We start from the raw sequence: 22,163 nt of genomic DNA on the forward strand, positions 1-22,163 counted from the left end.
ATGTATGTAGATGGAATCTCTGTCTTATCCGAAATGAGAAAGCAAAAGACCCATGACAATCTCAAGATGGCGTGGAATGACATGTCGAAGCTACCATGACATGGATCCAAGTTAGACCGACTTTATCTTCAGCCACCTTTGTCAGTCATTGTTCACGACTATAAACACGAAATACAAAGACGAGAACGTCTGATGTAGACCCACGATATCTTGACCAACGCGTGGAATCGCCTTGTAAAACGACTGACATGAGGTGTTGCGTCGATGGCAGCTGTTGCTCCAATTAGTCAGCGGTAAATCGCCCCGGGCTAATCTTCGGCTTATCAACTGGCACCTGCCAACCATTTCCCCTGTAGTACACTCTCCCTGATTGGCTAGCAGAGTAATTTTCTCCCAAGCCTGGTCTTTGGAACTTATCGATATCATCACAGCTTTCATTTCGCGTCTCCTTGATACGAAGGAAAAGCATCTTCGCATCTCGCTTCAGTTGACTTTCTACTGCTTCAGCACTGAATCAGTCACAGAAAGAGAGCGATTTGGATTGCCTCTGTAGCATCGTTTGAAAGCTGCTTATTGTTTTTCAATATCCTTTCAAAATTTTACTCACATGACTTCATAGGTACGTTTGTTCATGTACGTATTTTTCCCGTCACCTCGAAAAGATCAAGCCGACGCAGGTGAGACCTTGACCGGATAAATGGACGTGCTTACCCTAGAAACTACCTCGAACATTGTTGATTGAGATCTTTGATTAGGATACTTAATCACGGACCAGTATTATTGAAATAGCCAAGTGGCTCTGAATATCGTTGAACTCGATATTGCTTTGTTGATCGCGAGTACTGAGCATTTCAACAAAGACAATACGCTACCCTGCGGCTCCTTTATCTCGCTTCCATCAAAAGATAAGAAACTATCATCGCTTCCCCAAGCTACACCTATTGCCGCTCTCCCAGGATGGCAACTGAAGACCCCGGAGACGTCATCTATCTGTCTAGCGGCGACGAAGCCGAGGCCGAAGCTCAGGCCGCAGCTACAAAGAAGAGGTCCCTCGAAGATGCATCCGGCGCAAAGGAAGCCTCTTCAGCGCCCGAAGCTAAGCGCTTGAGGAAGAATGGACCTGTTACGCGCTCCTCCGCGAGCAAAAACTTGTCAGATGAAGATCAGAAATCTTCAAATGGCTCGTTAAATACTGGCGACACTTCCACTGGGGACTCCGTACCTGGAGGTTCAGATAACATTCCCGACTTCAAGCATTTGGAATGGAGCTTCAAGTTACCCGACACTTCCGACAACAAGAGCGGCTCCTGGCTCAAAAGATTCCAGGTCTGGGTCAAAGCATTTGTGAAGACGAATTCAGCCATAAGTCAAGGTATCGATGTGCACGTAGCTGAGGCTGCTTACGCTTGGTACATTGATCACCTCAAAGGAATAAAACCGAAGAAGAAAAAGAGTGCTAAGCAAATCGCGAAAGAGTTTGAAAGCACTGGCGAACTTGATGCTCTTCTCAAAAATATCCTACCCAAGGGGCCTGGACCCAATCAGCCGACCTTGGACACTTGCGTCAAGAAACAACCCAGCAAGGAACCCGTTCATGAAGGCAAACGCTCTCGCGGTTCTAGTGTAAGCGAGGGAGAGATTGATGAAGACGAGTCCGAGAGCGAAGCTGAATACGAACCAACACTCAGCACAACTGAAAGGAAAGAAGCAGACGCCAAAGAAGCCAATGGTGACTCGGCATCCAAAGTTTCAAATCACCAGAGCTTGCCGATAATCGAGACGCACAGGAGAGTTCCTACCGGAAACGATGCATTGGAACAACAGCGAAGATACTTCCCATCGGCCAGTGATCCTGCCCAGATGTGTCTTCTCTGTGGCTTGAACACGCACTTGGCGCCGAGCTGTCCAACGCTTGTCTGCTCATGTGGAAGTCTGGACCACTCGATCGTGTGCTGCCCCGAGAAGGAAAGGTGCAGGAAATGCCGTCAAGTTGGCCATCAAGCAAGCGGCTGTACTGAGAAGCTGGCATTGACCAAAGAGGAAGGACTTGCTTGTGTGTTCTGCAATTCAACGGATCACCTTGAAGAACAGTGCACGGAAGTGTGGCGATCGTTTCACCCAGATGTGTCTGTGGTCAGAAAGGTCGCGTTCATTCCTGCATCGTGTTCTATGTGTGGAAGTGATGGACACTTTTCCTCAGATTGCAAGCCTCAACGCAATGATATGTCTAACCCCACCTGGTCTGTGAAGAACCGCGACCAATATGTTGACCCCGGTTGTGGTATGGCAACGATCGAGGAGGCGACAGGAGGAAAGCCAGCCGGCAGATCCGCAGTTGCCCCTGAGCTTAGGATCCGCGGCCACGCTGCGCGGACGACAAATGTACACTACTCTGAGAGTGACGATTCGGAGGTCGAATTCTTAGGGAATAAACGCGTTCAGAAACCGGCTGTCGGACAGATTCGAATGGCTAGCAACATTCAGATGCCAAACACGCAAAACGGCAGGCCGCGAAGGAACCCTAGACAGAACGGACCAGCCCAGCCTCCCCTCCCTCCTGGACCCCCTCCTCCTGGGCCACCATCTATGCGAGGGTTAGGTTCATTCTCGTCACTCCCACGAAAGCCTCCTCCGCGAGACTTCAGAAATGTCCCCCCACCATCTCCCCCTCGAGGCCCGCAGGGACAGGGGAGGCCGTACGGCAATAACGCACCTCCATCTTTTAAGCCGAGAGGGGGTGGGCGTGGCGGACGGGGAGGACGAGGAGGAGGTCGTGGACGTGGAAGGGGCAGGGGCAAATAAAGAGCTCCTATTTAGCCAGGGTACTAAGGAAGTCGCATTGGTTGGCGCAGGACTAGAGTTGATGGTGCATTAAAATACTCTCGGAGCTGAGTGGCTCTGGGAACTGGTTGGCGCACGAAAGCCGAGCTGTCTGCCCTGAGCAGGACTCATCCAGACTTAGCGAAAGGGATCGTAGACTTTGATACCCACCACTTTTACTGTATGCAATTTAGTTGATATGACCCGTTTGAAACGAAACACAAGGTGACAAGATTGAAACATTGTGGTTGACGGAGCCAAATGTCTTTGAGACAGACGTGTCTCTTGTAATGAGTGACGATTTTGCTTTGGCCAGGGCTTTGGGGAGCTCGAGTGGACGAACGAGTTGTGTAGAAGGCTCGTATCTATTGGCTCAAGTCAGACACGCACTCCTGCATGGAGACTTGCTTGCAAGGGTCACGCGTGGATTGAGACAAACTATACAACGGTCGGAGAACTGATGTTTCATGGGCGCATGTCAGATTTACTAATAGTTTAGAGTTGGATATGAACGAATATTCATCCCATCAAGCAATATGTACGACATGACGACGAAAGATATACATCTTATTGGTGTCTCTTGACAGAGGAGGCGATATTTTCTAGATGAAGGCGACTAGTTGAACAATGGCGACCTTTACTCCCTAGGTACGAGGTAGATAAGTGGCAAGGGGTCTTGGTGCGACAATGTCTCGCAACAATGCAGCATCATATCCGAGAAAGAAGTAAAATGCATTGACAGCCAGTGCCTTATACTCTAGCGTGAGCACGGATGGACCCATCGCCACGAGTTTGGACGCGGTATAAGCGTCTTGCAGCCATAGAGTCATTGATGCAAAGGGCCCGATGAGAACAAGCTAACAACCTAGGTTATGTTGCATTGTAGGGGTGGGGAAATAAGAAGCTTAATGGGGATGCATGTTTTAGGGTTGAGGCTTTTACATCCTCTTGATTATGACAGGACCTTTTTGAGAGCAAGGTTATACCAACAGGGATATGATGGGTTGGTTGGTTGGTTGGATGGACGGATGGCATTGAATGGTCGAGACTAGTATAGTTTGTGACTCTTCGCAATGTCCAGTTGGCAAGACGGACGTGGATGTTGTTGTTGAACGAGTCTAAGTTTCAATGCTGGACAATTGACAACCTATAGAGCCGTTATTTACATTGACGAGGTCGAGGACAGCGGTATTAGACTCTCACAGAGCGCCGTATTCTTTTCGTCCCGTCCCGTTTCACTATGACTCTAACTGTCGTTGACTAACACGACAGTTTAGAAGTCGGAATATAGTAAGAAGCAGCCTATCACAGCGCGACAAGTGCCGTTGAAACAACGCGTCTGCCGCGTTGTTGGACACAACAATGATTGGATAGAAACTATATGCATGTTTCCTGGGCGCGGGACTACGGATGGAGAAGCGCTATCGATAGACATCTGATGGAAGAGATACATAGATAGTACCTGAGAAGGGGATTCGGGAGGCCTGAACCGAATGGATCAAAGGGAGTCGACACACGTGGTGAGACTAAAGATAGACTGTAGCTGCATTGAAAGAGTTTGCAGCTGGCCTCTTGAGTGGTTGTAGATCTTGAGGCCATACAAGTACCTGTCAAGTACACCGCCACGATCCCCCTCGCGGCAGATCTGCAGAGACAAGGATATGTAAATCAAGTCAACCAATCACGATACGAGCGCAGCGCGTCTTTGGTCTTTCTTCCAACGCGCACAAAAAGTCTCCACGATCTTAGTTAGACAAGACAGGGTCTTTGAAACTCTGAGTCACCGACAGCCAGTCGTTGTTAGTCGAGGGTGACCATCTCGCGATAGCACCTGCAGCCGACCTACCTTAGGGTCAGGAGTTAGAAAGAGGTACAGCATGAGAAGAAGAAATGGGGCGGGGAGCAGAAGAAGCGAATTTTCACTTCTCGGTCTGATTTATTACTGAATTAGACAAAAAAGGGCGAGGCTGATCTTGGGGACTATAGTCAAAGTAGATATATCTCGACCGCCCGGACCTGGCGCTCGTTGGCTTGTCTCAAACCATTTGTCTTTTCTTGATACTACCTAAAAGTGAATTATCTATCTGAATATCATCTTGACTCATATCAATTACTTGAACTTGTATCATATCAATATTCTAAAACACCATCCGCATCTCAAAACAAGCATCAAACACTCAGAGGCCAACGCCCTCCCCGACATGAGATTACAATGGCATCTTCAACAGAACAACTTTTTCTCGCCATCTTGAGAAGCGATCACATCAAAGACTCCTTATTCCCTTACCTCTCAACCACCGACCTCTGCAACATTCGCCAGTCCTCATCAGCTTGTTGCAATCTCCTCACCAAGCGTCTCTTCACCAGAGTCCACGTCTCTTTCTCCGCCTCAACCTTTACCAAGTCAGCACGAGTTGCTGCTCTCGCTCGTATCGGACATCATATCGAGCATCTCACTTTCTACTTCCCTCACTCAGACGCTACTTTCCTTCCTCCCCTAGTTCACCCTGTTTCTGGCAATGAGATATGTTTTCTGTACACTCCTCACACAAGCATGGGTTCTGTGCTTTCACGGCCCAAGTATGCCAACGCTGAACTGGGTGATATCCTTACCCAGCAGTATCCCCCTCTGTTTCATGCTGCTACCAATGTCCCCAGCTTCATCAATGCCATGTGCCACTTGACCAGGATGCGTCATCTCACAATCAGATGTCCTGGGCAAGACCCAAGAGAGAGATATCGTCGTGACATTGTCGACTATGCTCTTATCAGCTTGCGCATCTCTCTTGAGCGTGCTCCCCTAGACAAACTTAACAAGCTGTCACTCTCTCAATTGCATCCTGCTGCCTTTAACTACCTCCGTCATGTCAATGGCTTTGGAACTGTCCCCTCTGCTGGACGCCGCTGGCGACAGATCAAAAAGCTCTCCGTCTCAGTGGACGCCTGGGACTTTTACGGCACATCACCTGGCCGTGACCATCTCAAAGTCATGGATGAGTATATTCGTGCCTTTGCCCCTAATCTTGAAAAGTTCGCCTTTACATGGCTCGGTCGCAAGGGCCCTTGTCCAGTTGCCCTGGCCGCTGATCCTATGTTCGCACCACCCCGTACCTCGAGGAAACTCTTCCACGAGGTTACCTCCCCCATGTCTCCCCTGCCAGAAACACCCGGAAAGGGTGCTATCTACTTCCCCAAGTTACGATACCTTCAAGTTCGCAACGCTACTATGAACGCGCCCCAGCTCAGCAACTTGATCAACTCTCATCGCCCAACGGTCAAGGAGTTTGACTTTGAGAGCGTTGTTCTCGCTGATAACGGAAACTGGGATGACGTTCTTGCTCCTATCGACACTGACGATTCATGGTCTCGAAGCAGCAGCATGACCGCTCAGTCAGATTGCAGCCTGGTCACAAGTCCCAGCTCTGAGAACCTTCCCAGTCCAAGTGCTGCTGTCACTGCCGCTAGTCGCGAGCTCTTGGATTTCGACCTTGGAGGCTTCCTCTTTAGCGACATTGAAAACGAAGTCATTGACGATTTTCAACCATATGATGTTCGCATCAACGACGATGTCTTTGCCCCTGTAGATGAATCAGATGCGGGCTTCAGCACAAAACTACGAAAGAAGCGCTCTCGCCGTCGTAGAAGAAAGCACCGCAGCAGCGACCATGATACCCCAGAAACCCCCTCTCCTTCACCCAAGTCCTCTCTGCGCTCTCTATCGCGCCGCCTTCAATCCAAGCACCAACCTTCAATGGAACAGCAGACTTCCCGCCCCTGCACTCCTATCCCCAACATCAGCGCACCCCTCCTGATCAGTGATCCCCAGCCTGTCCTTCTCCAGCCCACTACCTACGACCCAACTGCAAGGAAGAGCAACAGTCGGGACCCCAACGAGGGTATATCCCCTGTCCAGCGCAACATAGAACAAGAAGAGGCGCACCGTCTTCTCGCTGAGGACGCCGCCGCAAGAGTGAGCGCGCTGCAAAAAGCCAAAGCAGCAGTCCTGTCCAAGCTGAGCCGCGAATTTTGCCAAAACAAGAAGCCTCGCGTCGGCGAGGCGAATGCGTGCCGGTTTCTGGCAGGCCGGGATCTCGGTACAGCATTTGGACCTAATATGGTCATGGAGGACCAAAGAGCGCTGGAGAGTCGGAGCTTGCTGGTTCCTCTGATGTTCAGCCGCTCATGAGAACAACGATGTATGAGAAATGTATGAAAACCAAAAGGCTCCTGGAGAGAGTGCTACTAAGGCCTTGTAATGAGATATGATACCGTGTTATTTGTTTCTTCATGTATCTACTAGCGACATTCCTTCCCGGAAAATATGAATGTAACATTATGACCCCTAACAAAATATTCGCTCTTTGTGATCATGTGCTCTCTTTCTTGATGGTCTCCATTGCTTTGACGTATTCCGACACTTCTTTCAATCCGGTGAGCGTCAAATCTCGCCTTCGCCCCTCAATGATGACAGTCGGGACCGAGTCGATATCCATACCGATGCTTCTGATGTCCTCTTTTGTTTTCCTCTCACCCTTTGTTTTGTCTCCAACTAAGTCCTTTGCCTCTTTCTCACCCACGCCAGCTTCAACGCATGCCTCGATCAACATGTCGTCTTCACCAGGGTGTCTCCCCTCAGCAAAGTACAATCTGAACAATGCATCAACAAGCTTGTTGGTTACTTCGGGTCCATGAGACTCTTGGACTTGCTGAATGATTCTGTGAGCCGGGAAAGAATTGCCAGTTGGTCCTGTAAAGGCGATTGGGATGTTCAGTGGCTTAGCGAGTGAGATCATGTGCTCCTCAAAGAGCTTCTGCGCTTCTTCGTTGTCATTGTGCTTCTCGTGGAGAGCATGTGCAGCACGGTCTGGGATGGTTTCAGGACGACTAGGACTGGGCTGATAGGATGAGAATTGAAGATCAAATGAGATTGAGGATGACGAGGGAGAAGCGCGGAACTGAGCGAGGGCCTCGTCAAGTCTGAGATTTCATGTTAAACGTCGGGTTGTCAGAGTAGAGTCGACCAAGGATGGTATATACCTCTTCTTTCCTAAGTATGTCCTGAGATGAGATCAGCTACTACACTCTCTTTCACAACATATCAAGAGTTCTTACCAAGGACAGATGGTGTCCATCACCAACGTGATCTGTGATTCGTACATGTTGACTTGTTTGTGAAAATGAAAAAGCTCTATTATTCGAAACACCTCTGGCAATAATATATATATTAATGCGGGGAAGTCAAGGCTCCGCATTGGACCTCCGGAGCGAAAGAGTGGCAACGTATTGACCGATAGTTTTAAAGGAATCTCATTGCCAGGAATAACATCAGCATACACATCTTCACATCAGATGCTAAAGAGCGTTGAAACTGGGGGGGTATCTCGAAACGTGTATAATATCTCGCTGTACTTAATCAAACGTCATCTTGGAAACCCGTGTGCTTTACCACCGCACCCGTCAATCTCGCAACAGCAATATCTTCAGCCTCCTTAAGAGGCTTTGTCGTAGCCTCACCAGCGCCGTTATTCTCGCCCGATCTGTTATCACCCCGGTCGTTTCTGCGTGGTGGAGGACGACCTCGTGGGTTGCTGTCGTTCTCGACTGCCTTTTTGTCTTTGCCAAATCGCTTCTTGTACCGCGCTTGGTCATCCTCGGCCAGCTCGATCTTGAGCTCGCGGCCCATCAATCGGTTCACCCACCACTTGCGTGTCTTGAACTGCTTCTGTTGAGACTTGTCCTTCTCTTCATCGTCCTTGAAGTCCTCTTCTGTCTCGATAGCTTCCTTGATCTTGACAAAGCCCTTGACGGCCCACGCCGCAGCCTCGGGCTCTACGAACTTGACCCAGCCGTAGCCCTTGCACTTTCCGGTGTCCTCGAACGTGGCAACCTTGACCCATTCGATCTCGCCGCACTTTTCAAAGTTTCTGGACAGGTCCTCGTCGGTTGTCTTGAAGCCCATGTTGCCCACAAAGATCTTGCGACTGGCATTGGTATCTTGCTTTTGCTCTGTAGCGGTCTTGCCGTCGGCAGCATCGGCAGCAGCTTCAGCCTCCTTCTTGGGCCGGCCCTCGAAAGATGTCGCATCCTTGATGAGGAGTTTTCGGCCACCGAGGTCATTCTCAGTGAGCGAGATGGCAGAGACCTTGGGTCCAATGTCTGAGAAATCGACATAGGCAAATCCCTTGTTCGTGGGCTTGACGCTCTTGTCTCGGCCAGGCTCCTTGTTTGTCGGTAGCTTGATGCGAGTAATCATCTCGTCGGTGATGACACCTCCCGAGTTATCCACGAGCCACTTGCGCATCTCAACAGGCGTGACGTAGAAAGGCAGGTTACCAATCCAGACGCTGTGCTCCGATCGGGTCTTCTTGTCCTTGGCATCTTCCTTCTTCTCGTCGTCGCTGTCTTGCTTCGCAGGCAATGCCTTGCCCTTCTTGAGCGCACGCTTTGCGCGCTTGGATGGGGGCTCGGGGGCGTCTACGTTGACTTCGATTTCCTCAAGTTCGATCTTGCGCTTGGACGAGGACGCGGGTTCAGACTCTGCCATGTCGACATCGTTTGCTTCTGTGGTTTCGGTTTCGGTCTTTTCGATCTCAACGACCGTCTCAGACTTCTCAGCCTTCGATTCCGATCGGGAAGACTTGGACTTCTTCTCCTTCTTCTCTTTTGTCGCCATTTTGTGTTGTGTTATTGGATCGTGATTTGATGGGCGATCTAGAACTCAACTCAGATCAGATCCAATCCAAAGTTGCCAGAAATTTTCTGCCAGTTTTGGCTGCGATAAGCGATAAGACACTCGGAGAAGTGGGTCGAGAGTCGGCCGAAACTGGACCCTGCAGATGCTTCCGATAGTGGATCTTTTGGACGCCGACTTGATGAGTGGTCGGCCGTGTTGAGGAGCCCAGCCTCCCGGAATCTCGGAGAAGCTTAGAGATCATGATGACGGTGAATTTGTGACTGATCAATTGAAGGTGCGTTGTGGTTTTTCCAAGGGAATACGTGTCAATATTATGATATTATTACTAAAATATTTATGCTAGACTTCCTTGGCGCTGACATTACGCAACAAACAACTGTAAGACGTTCTGTCGCTACAAGTTTGATAAACATGGAGACGGAAGTTAATTTATACTCCCATGCGCATATTCAAAGTCTAATAAGGTCTTGACATAGTATTGGGGGCATTATAGTGTCCGTGCAATATCGGAGAGTAATTCCCTTGTTTTCGAGTTTCATATTAATCGGCCATACCTGAATCTCCATGGCTATATCCCCTCCATGAGAAGAAAGAGTCAATTCTACGCTATAGGTAGTCGAGTTGCTGTCCCTTGTGAATAATGACACAATTAAGCTGATCTTATTTTTCACCGCCTATCTCATTTAAATCTCAATAAACAGGGGGTTCGCTGTCTCAGCCGTGACCTAGATGTCCAATGAATGCGACATTAAAAAAACAAAGCATTGAGGTCCGTGTATCCTCCGCTTCTAGAATGAAGCCCACCATGGAATAGCCCTGCACCAGCTTCTCATCAAACATGGTCTACCTAGGTAGTTTGCTTCATGCTATCATTTTGATCGCCCATCTGTCAGTCTTACTGACACGAGTCTAAATCTCTCACAAGAAATTATTCCATTGCATGCTTTCGAAGCCAGCAGAACAGTGTCGACACTCTACGCCGAGGCAGAACAGCCGATGAGCCGCAATGGACTACGAATTGGGCCAAGGTCCCGATCCGGCCCCGTCATGACGGCCCGGGCTTAGTTAATCTCAATAATTCCGGGCCCAATTCAAGGCAATGTTACCATAACTATAGCCGGTAATTTGACCGACCTTATGCCACGTGTGCTGTGCGAGTCCCGAAAGCTGGACTCTTTGTTGATATTGGATGAAATTTGCGTCGAGAACAAGAGTCATGACAGGCAGCTGAAAAACCAAGCCGGGCTACAGTGGAGTCTGGCGCAGTTGAAACTACCATCATGCTTGGAACTAGCAGCCGCCAATAGTAGCCCGTCCCTACAAGTGCTAATAATTAACGCTGTTAGGCTGTAGGGGCACCTGGAAGGGTGAATCTGCCCCTCAATGGGCCTTGTTCACGTGTGGCTTCAACAGTGGCCCCGGGCGTCAGATTGGGTATGCGGGCCTCAAGTGTGGCCCAAGCCGATAATTCATGGCGAATAAGGTGCTTGTGACCCACCGACTGGCCTTGGCCTAGGCGTAGGCTTAGGCTTAGCAGGCAAAATTCACTAGCCCCAGACAACCAGACCAAAAAACTGGAACCTTGGAACGTCTCCCTCATTCATTCAAAGCCCAGTCCAACCCCAAACAAAGCCCATTCCGTCCCGTCCACTTCTTCACTTTCCTCCACCTTTTCAAAACCCTCCTCTTCTCCACGCCATCGTCAATCGGTCTCCCTTTTTACCACTTGAACAACTCTCCTTAACGCATCGCAACTTATCGCGCGACGATTCTGCCATCTCAGGGCTGCCTCTTCAGTCGTACATATTACCCTCGACCGATCGATCATATTGCCGCTCGCCATCGTACCGGACGCTGGACATTTAAGCTCGGCAAGACTCGAAACTCAAAACTAGGGAACTACCGTCGTTGACTGTAATTGCCAAACAAAAAGCGATTTTTTGTCAACAATCCCTCTTCCATCGATTTTGATTACGCCAATTTATCGTCTTTGAGTGATTTGTTTCATTCATCGACTATAAACAAAATACCGCTGCCCACCCACCCTCATCAACTAGCCTTACGCTCTTCAGTCAATATGAACGTTTTGCTATCGCCACAACCTCCTGTCTTCCCGCATCAGCACGAAAACCCTCGTCTTTCGCCTCAACGATCTCGTAAGTCATTGCTCCCCCCCCTTTCGCCCCTTGTCGTGCTTGCCACTAACTGACTCAGTGTCTCCATTTCACAACATGAACCCCCGTAAGCGAAAAGCCGACGAGGATGGTGACGAGACCATGTCGCCCAGGTGCTCTCCTACTATCTCTGCCCGAGCTCTTGCTCGACCCTCCAAGAAAGTCCGTGGAAATGAAATTATCGGACGACCTCTTACCCTTCCTCGACTTCTCGAGACCCTGGACACTTCTCAACTAAGAACTGTCCTCGAGCGCATCTGCGAATCACACCCTGATATTGGTCACGAAGTTGTTACCCAAGCTCCTCGTCCCTCAGTCTCCTCGGCTGTGGAAGTCTTGCAAGGGTACGAGCAGAAAATGAAGGATGCCATTCCCTATGGCGAGTCCAGCCCCGAGTACACTTATTACCGGGTCAAGGAACCACTGGTTGCTTTCATTGACGCTCTATCCGATTTCACCCCTCAATTTCTTCCACCCAACGAGACCCAGCCCACCAAGTCTCTCGAATTCTTGAACGAGGCAACCGATTTTATCCACAGACTGCCCAACTGGGAACCTCAGGCATATCGACATCACAAGGAGACTGCATATGAAGAGATATCCAAGGCTTGGGCGCTAGTTATCAATGAGGCAGGCAAGAAAGCTGGGGGTCTCAACTTGCATTCCGGTGGATGGGACCAGATCCTGTCTCGACACCATGAACAATCCGGGGGCCGTCTCTCCACTGCTATCCACGCCATGTCCATGAGCGTTGGATGGATGGGCTCCGACGCGAATACTGTGTCTGGTGGTCCTTCGGATTCCATACTGAACCAATTGATGTCTGGTTCATATGGAGCTCCGGTAAGAGTTGGACCCTGGTAAGGCACGGGTTATTCACCAAAGCCTTTCCAAGATTATGATTGCATACTGCGGCGCATCGGACGAGTCAACTTCGCACATATAACGACCGTATCATAACGACGACTTTCATTTGGTAGCATAGGTGGCATAGACTTGAGGCGCCCTTTTTTTTTTTCTTGTGTCGCAGGGTGGTTGGCGTTTTGCATGTCATTTGATATCCCTTTCCTTCATTTACGAACCAGTAGGGATTAGTATTATATGGGTTGATAGCCTTTGAGTGGTATTCTCAACCTGACGGATAGGACATACTCTGTTTTTCCGTGGCTAGATTTCTGATATATCTTCTTTGTCATCTTAGTTTCTGCCTTGATGACAGACGAGCCAATCGTGGTTGATGTAAAAATTGGATACTGCTTTTCGAGAGCGGTAAGTGTAACAAGGGAAGCTTTCCAGCATTACTCCAAGTGATTGATTGGTCGTCATCGTATTGCAACAACGTTACGTATTGCTACCAGTACCTATTTTCGCCATGATGTCCCGAACCTGCACCAACGGTATCCATAAATAGGTCTCCTTGTGCAGCAATTGTTTCTCATAATGTAGACTGGGACATCAAGGTACAAGTGAATTAATCATCTCTATGTCTTCTGGGGTCACGCTGCTATTGTTTCGATCATTAGATGTTTGTCAGTTTTTTCCGTCAAGACTTTGGCCATGGTGCAGTGATTGGACGCTGATTTCAACCATCCATGGTTCCTGTTAACAGTTTTAGTCACGTCTGTAGGTGGTTGGTCACTGTAAAGTCGAGATTGCCCTGTTATCTTAAAGTCTTGGAGCCTATTAATAGAAATACTCTTGTCCCAGTAACTTTGCACAACATACACGTATCAATGAAGATGCGAAGTTTGTGATGGCATACTTGGCAAAGGATAAAGTATATAGGAGAATAAGAAACGTAATATCTGTCTCTCTTCGGTGATGAAAGACTCTCGATAGAGGAGTCTCCTTTCACTCTCTACTACCTAGGTACCTATATCTAGTGGTTGGAGGTCACAAGATATCAATACTCGCGTGACGATTACCTATAGCCTATACCAAGGACCAACTTGAATTTAGCGTTGAGACAACTGATCGCATAGTTAGTGGGGCAATCGCGGGACGATCTAAAAACTTCGGTGGAGCCTTCAGTGCTTCTAGAGTTTCGGCCAACTAGGCAGAGTCACGTGTTCTCCCGTCATCTCGAATGGGAGGCGCGACTGCCTGGAGCGTAAGGTTAACGCGGTGTCGTCCATTAACCACATCCAGCCCGCCACCACTGGCCAAATTTCCTACCTACCTTTTCTCTTAATACTCTTTGCTGCCTCGTCCCATCGTGTTGCTTCGGAGAAATCTTGATATTTGCTTAAATTTTCATGTTTGCTTAATTTCACGTCCAGTGTTGAATCATTCATCATGCCTGCGTATGTTTCAAGATGCGTCGCGTTATTCGGTTTGTTGCTAACTGATCTCCCAGTCCAGGCGATCAACATTCAGTGGTGACGAACCCCTACGAGGAACCACGCCCGCGAATTGCCGAATGGGCCGCCAAGGACATTGCCACGATATCGGCGAAGCTCGACAAACAACTTGGTCCCGAATACATCTCCGCTCGTGCAGGCCCTGGTGGTACCAAAGTCCACTATCTGACTGCTGAAAAATGTATCACCTTGGCGAACGAAGTTTTTGGCTTCAACGGATGGTCATCTTCCATTCAGAACATTCAAGTCGACTTTGCCGATGAAAACCCCCAGACACAACGTTTCAGTGTTGGCCTGTCTGTTATTGTCCGGATCACACTAAGGGATGGAACCTACCACGAGGATGTTGGCTACGGTTCCATTGAGAACGCAAAAGGCAAGGCAATGGCTTTCGAGAAGGCCAAGAAGGAGGGCACTACTGATGGAATGAAACGTGCATTGAGGAACTTTGGCAATGTCCTGGGTAACTGCATCTACGACAAAGATTACGTGAAGCAAGTGACCAAGATCAAAGCCGAGCCTGTCAAGAAGTTCGACCAAGATAACTTACACCGACATTCCGACTTCATCAAACGTGATGTTGCGAGAGCAGGACCCGCGGCCGCGGCCCCGGCACCCCTTGCTGCTCCTGTGGTCAAAACCGAACCTGCACCGCCGCTCCCCGTTGCAGAGTCATTTGACGACTATCTTGGAGGTATTTTGTCCTCCGATGGATTTGAGGAGATCGAGGCTGAATATCTGTAGAGCTCGACGAAGCCGACTTCTGTGTGCCAGAAGATGGTCACCCAGACGAAATCATGCTTTCAACATCAATATTGGGCCAACCTGGCAACGAAAAGCCTGCCAGCAATCCTCATGCTCAACGAAATCAGCAACAACCCAGCAGATCAAACTCTACTGGTCCCCCGAATCGAGCACCGCAAACTCCGATACAAGGGCAGCAACGGTCTAACCCTTCTAATGGACCAAATGCTCTCGCTAACCGCCCACAAGGCGGGCCCTCGGGGCGTACAACTCCAAATCAAATTGGGAACCCTCGCCCACCACCGAATGTCCCTCAAAACATACCCGAGACCGTAGGGTTCTTTTCTGCAAAGGCAGTTAGCCAGTTGCCCGAGTTCACTATAGAAGGTTCGGGCAGCGGTGCCCTTGCTCTGCCACAAGGGCAGCAGGCCTTCAACCCAAAGGCAGAGAGTCCATCGATTCGAAAAACACCTGGCATTGACCACAATTCATCCAAACCTGTCTCGAGAAATGGGCAGCATGTTGCTCCGACCAGCAGTCAAGCAAATGCTGCTCCAGCTCCGCGATCCAATCCGAATAGCTTCACCCCGGTACGGCCGTCCATGCCCAGCTCACAGAGTGCCCGGGGAAATGTAATAAACCCATCGCTTGACCAAACTCGTCGAATTGGTGCGCCATCTGGTCCAGGTAGTCCCCTAGCGAACAGAGGCAGTTACCGACCACCCGCGATGAAGCGGCCACCACCTGCTGCCGATGGACGAACCGCCCTGGCCGATCTTCCTGCTAACGGGAACGGGGGGGCAACGTCGACTGTAACAGCCGGGTTGGATGCGAAGAGGCAGAAGATGGCGTAGATTTCTTGAAATTCTGTTGGCTTTCAGGGGTGTATTGAACGGCACGGAACTCAGGCGTACCGGTTTTTCAGGGATTTGTGAATTGTAAGGAGCCTAGGTATGGGATATTGCTTACGGAACAAAGCGAGGGATGTTGATGATTGGAGCCTAGAATTAACCGAAAGAGAACCGGTATCATATCTAGAAGTCACGACATGTATTATATATTTCTCAACCGATTGTCAGTGTTGGGTCATGATGTTGAGAAATAGTGCGGTGATTGAAAGTGGTTGCTCTGAATATGTAGACAAGCCACAGTAGAGATGGGGTTTCCAATGACTTATTTGCTTTAATTTTCCCTTCCTTCTATTTGTACATGGCAGATTTTAGCCTGGTCGTAATACATGTTCTCCAGTAGTGGGAGGACTTTTCTTTTGAACATAGATAGCGTGAACAACATCTTCTCCTTTTTACTTTAGGGCAGCTTTGCAAGCCCTGAACGGGCCTGCTTTACCGCATCCGGGAATCCAAGCTTGCCCGCCATCTCGATACATTGCTTGTACTTCTTGCGGGCCAGGTCATTGTTTCCGAGCATGGCGGCGACATCGCCCCAGTTACACAGAGCAACAGCACATGCCTCGTCACACTCGGTTGTGCGTTCGTCACCAGTGACGTCCTTGCCGTGCTTGTAGGCGTTCTTGGCCCAGTTCTGCGCAGCCTCTAGGCATTCCTTTCGGGTAGCAGGCATTGCAGGGTCTTGTAACTCCTTGATCGTGTCAGAAGGTTCGCTGTTGGCTGGGACAAAAATAGGGTGCTGAGCAAAGCTGGCGGCGAGATTGTTCATGATGATAGGGCGGTGGCAAGGCGTTTCGCAAAGACGAAGAGCCTGGAAAAACAGAGGGATGGCGAGGTGGAATTGGTTCTTGCGTTCATAATCGCGACCCAATGACTCCATAGCACCGCCCATCTCTCCAGGGCTCAGCCAGTCACCCTCACCGGGCTTGACACCTTCGGCTTTGCGACGACGAGCCTCCTTCAATGCAGTTTCAACAGCCCAGATAAGGTGCTTTTGAGAGTTGTCAGGGTCGAGAACATGCTCATCCGCGTACAGCTCTCCCAGCTTGATGGCAATTCCAACAGTCTTGGCAAGAATGCGCTGTCTCTTATGCCATAGGTTCTCAGGCACCTCTTCTTCATCTGTTTTTCCTTGCTCTGGGGTAGACGCAGCACTGGTAACGACTTGATTCGAAGGTGTCTCGGGAGTTTCTGACTTGGGCTTGATAAGTCTACCATCGTCACTGACTTTGCCGTCTTTAACGGATTGTTCCATAACACTGATCCACCTGTTGCAATCGGCAAGGATGCCCTCCAAAACCTGGAGGCAACCGTTGTAGTTTGTGATCTTTTCAAGCCAGTAAGAGGTCTGGATTCTGATACCCAGAACCTCGTCGGAGTAAGGGTCTAATCCATGCTCGGCGCATAGATCCATAGCACGCTTGTAATATTTCAGAGCTAGTTCAGCATCGGGACTGATGTTGGTATAATATAGAGCACGTCGCAAGGAGTTTGCGATAGGCTTGGGGTATCTCGTGAATTGGTAGTGGTAGAAGTAGTTGAAGTAGAGGTAAACAGTATATGCGCCAATGACAGATACCACGCCAAGAACGAAGATTCCTAGTGTCGTGGTACCTGGATTTTGCCTATATGCTGTCTTTATACCAGTCGGACTCATGGCTACTGCAAGACTTCGAAGACCTGCAGCGAGAGCGCGGCCGGCGAATTGACGAAAGGTAATTTGTGGTTGTGCCGAGAGTTGGCTCCTCTGTGGTAGCTGGTCCCTCTTGGCTTGTAGGTCTTTGTCATGGTGTCTATTGGAGGAATTGGTTGTTTGAAATCGATGCTGGTCTAATCGGAGATGGATAACGGTGCGGAAGTTTAGCGTGGCTGTTTGCGACTGTAGCTGGATGGAGAGGAGGCTGGAGTGTTTATGCTGCCAGCATCTCCCACGAAGGGGCCTCAGCGAAGCAATCGCCGAAACCGACATGGCAGGCAAAACAATGAGGCAATTGGCGAATGATGTTAGTTGTTGGTGGTGGTGATGACGAACATAGAAATTAAAAAGCTGCAAGTCAAATGCTTGTCCGTTAGTTCCATCATAGTTGCTCGCGCACAGACCAATTCCGGTTTTGACGAATACTGGCCCGTGCGTTTCCAATCAAACAGGAATCTTCAGTGAGCTTCGGATCCTTTGAACCCGCTAAGACGCTGACTTTGGCCGAGGGTAGCGGGTAGGTTCAGGGTCTTGTTTGGCTTTGTCTTTGGGTTTGGTGGGGGAGGGGAGAGAGTCTGGCATATGACGGAGGGGAGGGGACGGGCATTCATACCATTTAAAGGTCCCACCATCCTCTATCAACCTAATCCAATCTTTTATACCTATTCTCTCATCACCTCTACAATACTGCAATACAAATACACTTGCAACAATGGCTGGAAAGTTTGAGCCCAAGACTGCCGTCACCCTTGACCCTCCAAAGGACGACATCATCTCTAAGGAGGAGCTTGCCAAGGCCAACGGTACGATCTCACCTCCTCAAGACGCTCCGCAAGGCACGGGGATCAACAACCTCACCTCGGCCTTTGGATTTGACAAGAATGTAACTAATTGATTAACAGGCGCTACTGAAGGAGGCAAGTGCTACGTGGCGATCAAGGTAAGTCAAAGCACATCCACGAGTCAATTTGCAACTTGCTGTGCAACTCATCTCATCTAAAGAGCACCACTGACCGTCTTTCAAGGGCAAGGTTTATGATGTTACCGGAAACAAAGCCTACCTCCCTGGAGCTTCTTACAATGGTAATAGCTCACCTTAAACACTCTACTATCGGTGTCAACATACATAATAACTAACCAATGCCTCTAGTCTTTGCCGGCAAGGACGCTTCAAGAGCTCTAGCCAAGTCCTCGACAAAACAGGAGGATGCGCTTCCAGAGTGGCAGGACTTGGATGACAAGGAGAAGGGCGTTCTCAACGACTGGATCACTTTCTTCTCCAAACGGTACAACATCGTCGGTGTTGTGGAGGGCGCCACAAACCAGGAGTGACTAACCGAGCCGCCCCCAAGTACTCACGCCAAGTTATGAATTCATCGTTTTTAGTCCTACATCTTGCGTTCTTGTGAAGGCTCTTGTGGGATTCTGCCCTGTTATTCTCCGCTGTTGTGAGTTTGTGCAAGCAGCCATCACGCGACGTCTTACCAAACGATGGATGTGTGCTTCACATCATCGTCATCTCCAATATATGCAATGTAGACACTTAACGTCAAACAAGCTACGTAACATCACAGGATTGTCTACCGAGAAAGGTCTGAGAACTAGCTATAAATTTGTTGCTACCTACCTAGTCGTGCGCTATTACGGAACCAGAACGAGTTTTCCCTAGGCGTATCTCTCACTCACATATAACCAAGATTACACGAAACGGGCCGCGAAACAGCCACTTCATAACATACCTTTGCGTTCCGATTATTTGTCTGTGGCGCCGTCAAGGGTCACACAGTACATGCTAGTAACCGCAAGGCAGCAGGGGTTCATATCTAGGCTGAACAGCTTCGTTCCACAAAGACGTTGCGTATTGGTAGAAGGAACTCGAACCAGGAGCTCCAAGCGCCACTGTGTGCAGCGGATGAGATCTCTAATGACAGAATGGGGGTTCATGCAGGTAACTAGCTTTGCTCGTTACCACAGCTTGATTCGTACTTGTACTACGCCGCAAGACAACTTCAGTTCTGATTTCTAGCTACCTATATATATAAAATAAGAGATAAACCGGGATACAAACAGAGTGCATTTGAAAACTTCGGAGCCAGAAAAAAGAGAAATATTGGAGCAGTGCACCACAATCGTTGACCAACCCTTTCCCCACCAAACATTGCTGCCACTCAGGATGGCAGATCTTTCCGTGTCTTGCCCCCTAATGCATAGATTGAGCATCCTGGCAGTTTTGTTGCGTCTGTATCTCCCTCGCCCGCCAAGCAATTGCGCAGTTCTCACAGGGAACGCACTGCCGCCAGGACTTGCGAAGCACTTTGACACCGAAACATTGATGGTTGGGGTCGTTACGAGCAAAGTGGCAGTACGATTTGAGGCGGAGAGTTGAGTGGTTGCAAGCAAAGAGGAATTCTTCCCAGTCGCACATTTTGGGTGATTGTAGGGGATATTTTGATCTGACAAGTGCTGGTGAGGTTGAGTTAGCCAGAGTCCTCCTAGAAGTGTGAAACAATTGCTCACATGGACCCTGATCTCGGTGGCCGCAGTAACAAGGACTTGGTCAATGATGTTTGTACCAAGACTGAAACTGAGTGTAGGTGAATATAGAATGCTCACGATATATCCAGAACCAACGGTAGGAATCGAGTCTCTTATAGCAAGAGAATACACCCCGGCCCCATAGTGCCTCCATTGATTCATCTTCTCTTTTCTTTTTCCTGGGCCCCAGGTCGTGTGGCTGTTTGAGGATGAGAATCTGAACAAGGATGAATCTTAATATCCAATTGTCACCCGTTCATGCACGTAATCGTGTTAATCTGCAAAGATAATGTTATGTATCATTCTGGATCGAAAAACAATCGAGCATCATGCATAGAGACCCAGTGTTCCGTTACTAAAAGAAGATAGTTACATATATATCAAAGCAGATACCCGCGGGACCCGTGGGGTCGAGGAGGAGCCCCGAGTATCTGGTGGAACAGTGCAGTTCATGGTGACTGGCGGAGAGTTTCTTCTTCCTCTGTGAGGCAAAGAGCTGCTTTGGTGATAATTGGGATGATGTACAAGCATTGAAGTACAAAAGTCCAAATAAGGAGCGGAGAGGTCAAGACCACATCCTACTTGGGACACATGTCATATGACAAGCTGACGTTACCAAGAAGTTCGACTACGAGCAAGCGAGGTAGTGCACAAACTATCAATGTTATCCAGTGATGAGGTTTTGATCCATACAGAAGTATGTTTAACAGTCCTCGTATAACATGCATGTACTAAGGCCAGCCCAGGAAAACGAGACTAACAAAAATCCTGTAGTAGATACTCTGAATGAACACTGTTCAGCCAGTAGATATCAAAGTCGAAGATCTATACCAAGGATAAGATGTCTTGTTCTCGGGAGGATGCAGAATTACCCAAGTCAAGTACATGCAGGCGACCAAATTGAGTTGAGCCTTCAAGTGCAAACAATTGAGAAAAGAGACAACGAAAGGAGATTTCTCAGGGGCATATGAAGAGGTGCATAGACTTTCAATATTTTCCAAGAAAAGATCTTGTGTGCAAATTAACAAGGGATTGAGATGCAGAGGGGATAATTCTGAGACCATCCGGGGTAAGCAATGATTTCCGCCAGGCCATGTGACGATATGTCAAATCAGTGGATGACATATCACTGTATTGAGGGACTCGGAATCACAAATAGTAGTTGTGTTATCTATTCGCTAAGTAGCTGGTTTGGTACATAGGTACATACTAAATCTGGTAGTGAGGTTGTGCTTGCGCCTCAATATCCTCGAGTGCCAAGATTGTTTGTCAGTAAGTGCTATAAGTAGTAGGTAAGTATTCGCAGAGCATTCCCAATTGAATTCAATCTGAGAGTGAAGAGGAGAAACCGTTCCCTTTATAAAAATATATACATATGGCGGGAATGAGCCAGTGACACATTTGTTCAGTGCCACTAAAATGTGTGATGAAATTGTAGTTTGTTGAGCCGCATCAATTGTGACTGACTAAAATGGTTCGCAAAATAACCTTCTCCAATTTCTTCAGTAGGCGGACACTGGTTGCCTCGCTGGATGCCTAGCACCTGGAGGTTGAAACAAGAGCTCTGATTGGTCAAAAATCATCGCAACGCCCCAAAGTGAGGCGGTTCGGGGAAGACAGACAAGGAAAGAACGGGCGGTCTTTCCTTGGTACACCAATATCCAAAGTGACTTTTCTTTTATCGCAGCGACACTACCTCAACGCTTCTCTTCTCTCCTCTATTTCCTCCCCCCTTTCCCCGCCACTTTCGATCCCATTTGTGCTTCCTACTCTATTTGCCTCGTCGCCTATCTCTTCTTCCTTCTCTTCCAGCTCATCTGTGCTTGCTTTGCCTACTTGACTCTGTGGCTCGCCCATTTATCCATCGCATGGATCTATGACAGCAGCCTAGCACGGAGCAAGCACAACACCGCGTTCATAGCGCACCTCGATTGCAACTCGCCCAAGTCCCTCGACGCCGCGCTCGACTTGTTTTATCAATCTTGTCGAGGTCGAAACTGCTCATCGCGCTAGCAACTTCCAGTCTATGATCCGCCTGGGATCCCTTGTTGGGAGGGATTCTCATCAGCGAGACAGGACCCTTGTGGTTGATCTTGATTCAATCAATCAATGTATGCGCTTGTTTTCTTCTGTCTCTATCTCGTAACTTCTGTTGGGATAGCATGACGACCTCTTTTTATACTTCTTCCTCTCTTGGCCTACTGCCTTTGAGTACACACACCACCACTTTTG

The 22,163-nt window shown here is 48.9% G+C and overlaps 8 protein-coding genes across 8 annotated transcripts; 5 read left to right on the plus strand and 3 right to left on the minus strand.

Moving 5' to 3' along the window:
- Positions 1-957: 957 nt before the first annotated feature.
- FGSG_10153 (uncharacterized protein) lies at positions 958-1,697 on the plus strand (the record flags this gene model as incomplete). The annotated part of the gene is made up of 2 exons (XM_011320791.1): positions 958-1,623; positions 1,689-1,697. The coding sequence occupies 2 exons, from the start codon at positions 958-960 to the stop codon at positions 1,695-1,697; spliced, it is 675 nt and encodes a 224-aa protein (XP_011319093.1).
- Positions 1,698-5,032: 3,335 nt separating this feature from the next.
- On the plus strand, positions 5,033-7,006 carry FGSG_10154 (uncharacterized protein; the record flags this gene model as incomplete). The annotated part of the gene is made up of 1 exon (XM_011320792.1): positions 5,033-7,006. The coding sequence occupies one exon, from the start codon at positions 5,033-5,035 to the stop codon at positions 7,004-7,006; it is 1,974 nt and encodes a 657-aa protein (XP_011319094.1).
- A 181-nt stretch (positions 7,007-7,187) lies between these two features.
- Positions 7,188-7,979, minus strand: FGSG_10155 (uncharacterized protein; the record flags this gene model as incomplete). Its single annotated transcript, XM_011320793.1, has 2 exons — positions 7,188-7,797; positions 7,960-7,979. 2 exons carry the CDS (start codon positions 7,977-7,979, stop codon positions 7,188-7,190), a joined length of 630 nt encoding a protein of 209 aa, XP_011319095.1.
- Positions 7,980-8,188: 209 nt separating this feature from the next.
- On the minus strand, positions 8,189-9,478 carry FGSG_10156 (uncharacterized protein). The gene has a single exon (XM_011320794.1). It carries the CDS (start codon positions 9,362-9,364, stop codon positions 8,234-8,236), a length of 1,131 nt encoding a protein of 376 aa, XP_011319096.1. The 5' UTR covers positions 9,365-9,478; the 3' UTR covers positions 8,189-8,233.
- A 1,656-nt stretch (positions 9,479-11,134) lies between these two features.
- Positions 11,135-12,882, plus strand: FGSG_10157 (uncharacterized protein). The gene is made up of 2 exons (XM_011320795.1): positions 11,135-11,670; positions 11,729-12,882. Exons 1-2 carry the CDS (start codon positions 11,592-11,594, stop codon positions 12,550-12,552), a joined length of 903 nt encoding a protein of 300 aa, XP_011319097.1. The 5' UTR covers positions 11,135-11,591; the 3' UTR covers positions 12,553-12,882.
- Positions 12,883-13,983: 1,101 nt separating this feature from the next.
- FGSG_10158 (uncharacterized protein) lies at positions 13,984-15,646 on the plus strand (the record flags this gene model as incomplete). The annotated part of the gene is made up of 3 exons (XM_011320796.1): positions 13,984-13,991; positions 14,045-14,742; positions 14,793-15,646. 3 exons carry the CDS (start codon positions 13,984-13,986, stop codon positions 15,644-15,646), a joined length of 1,560 nt encoding a protein of 519 aa, XP_011319098.1.
- A 454-nt stretch (positions 15,647-16,100) lies between these two features.
- Positions 16,101-17,669, minus strand: FGSG_10159 (uncharacterized protein; the record flags this gene model as incomplete). Its single annotated transcript, XM_011320797.1, has 1 exon — positions 16,101-17,669. The coding sequence occupies one exon, from the start codon at positions 17,667-17,669 to the stop codon at positions 16,101-16,103; it is 1,569 nt and encodes a 522-aa protein (XP_011319099.1).
- A 385-nt stretch (positions 17,670-18,054) lies between these two features.
- FGSG_10160 (uncharacterized protein) lies at positions 18,055-18,786 on the plus strand. Its single transcript, XM_011320798.1, has 4 exons — positions 18,055-18,199; positions 18,299-18,336; positions 18,422-18,479; positions 18,547-18,786. Exons 1-4 carry the CDS (start codon positions 18,109-18,111, stop codon positions 18,726-18,728), a joined length of 369 nt encoding a protein of 122 aa, XP_011319100.1. The 5' UTR covers positions 18,055-18,108; the 3' UTR covers positions 18,729-18,786.
- The last annotated feature ends 3,377 nt before the right edge of the window (positions 18,787-22,163 follow it).

The sequence above is a fragment of the Fusarium graminearum genome, chromosome 1, assembly GCF_000240135.3.
Source record: "Fusarium graminearum PH-1 chromosome 1, whole genome shotgun sequence".
NCBI classification, from domain to species: Eukaryota; Fungi; Ascomycota; class Sordariomycetes; order Hypocreales; family Nectriaceae; genus Fusarium; species Fusarium graminearum.

What these genes read in the sequence shown, in the direction of transcription:
- FGSG_10160 (XM_011320798.1), top strand. Translation starts at nt 18,109, where the DNA reads ATGGCTGGAAAGTTTGAGCCCAAGACTGCCGTCACCCTTGACCCTCCA. An exon ending in AGTGCTACGTGGCGATCAAG is followed by an intron (nt 18,337 to 18,421) that starts GTAAGTCAAAGC and finishes CCGTCTTTCAAG; the next exon opens with GGCAAGGTTTATGATGTTAC. An exon ending in CCCTGGAGCTTCTTACAATG is followed by an intron (nt 18,480 to 18,546) that starts GTAATAGCTCAC and finishes CAATGCCTCTAG; the next exon opens with TCTTTGCCGGCAAGGACGCT.
- FGSG_10157 (XM_011320795.1), top strand. Translation starts at nt 11,592, where the DNA reads ATGAACGTTTTGCTATCGCCACAACCTCCTGTCTTCCCGCATCAGCAC. An exon ending in TCTTTCGCCTCAACGATCTC is followed by an intron (nt 11,671 to 11,728) that starts GTAAGTCATTGC and finishes TAACTGACTCAG; the next exon opens with TGTCTCCATTTCACAACATG.
- FGSG_10156 (XM_011320794.1), bottom strand. Translation starts at nt 9,364, where the DNA reads ATGGCAGAGTCTGAACCCGCGTCCTCGTCCAAGCGCAAGATCGAACTT.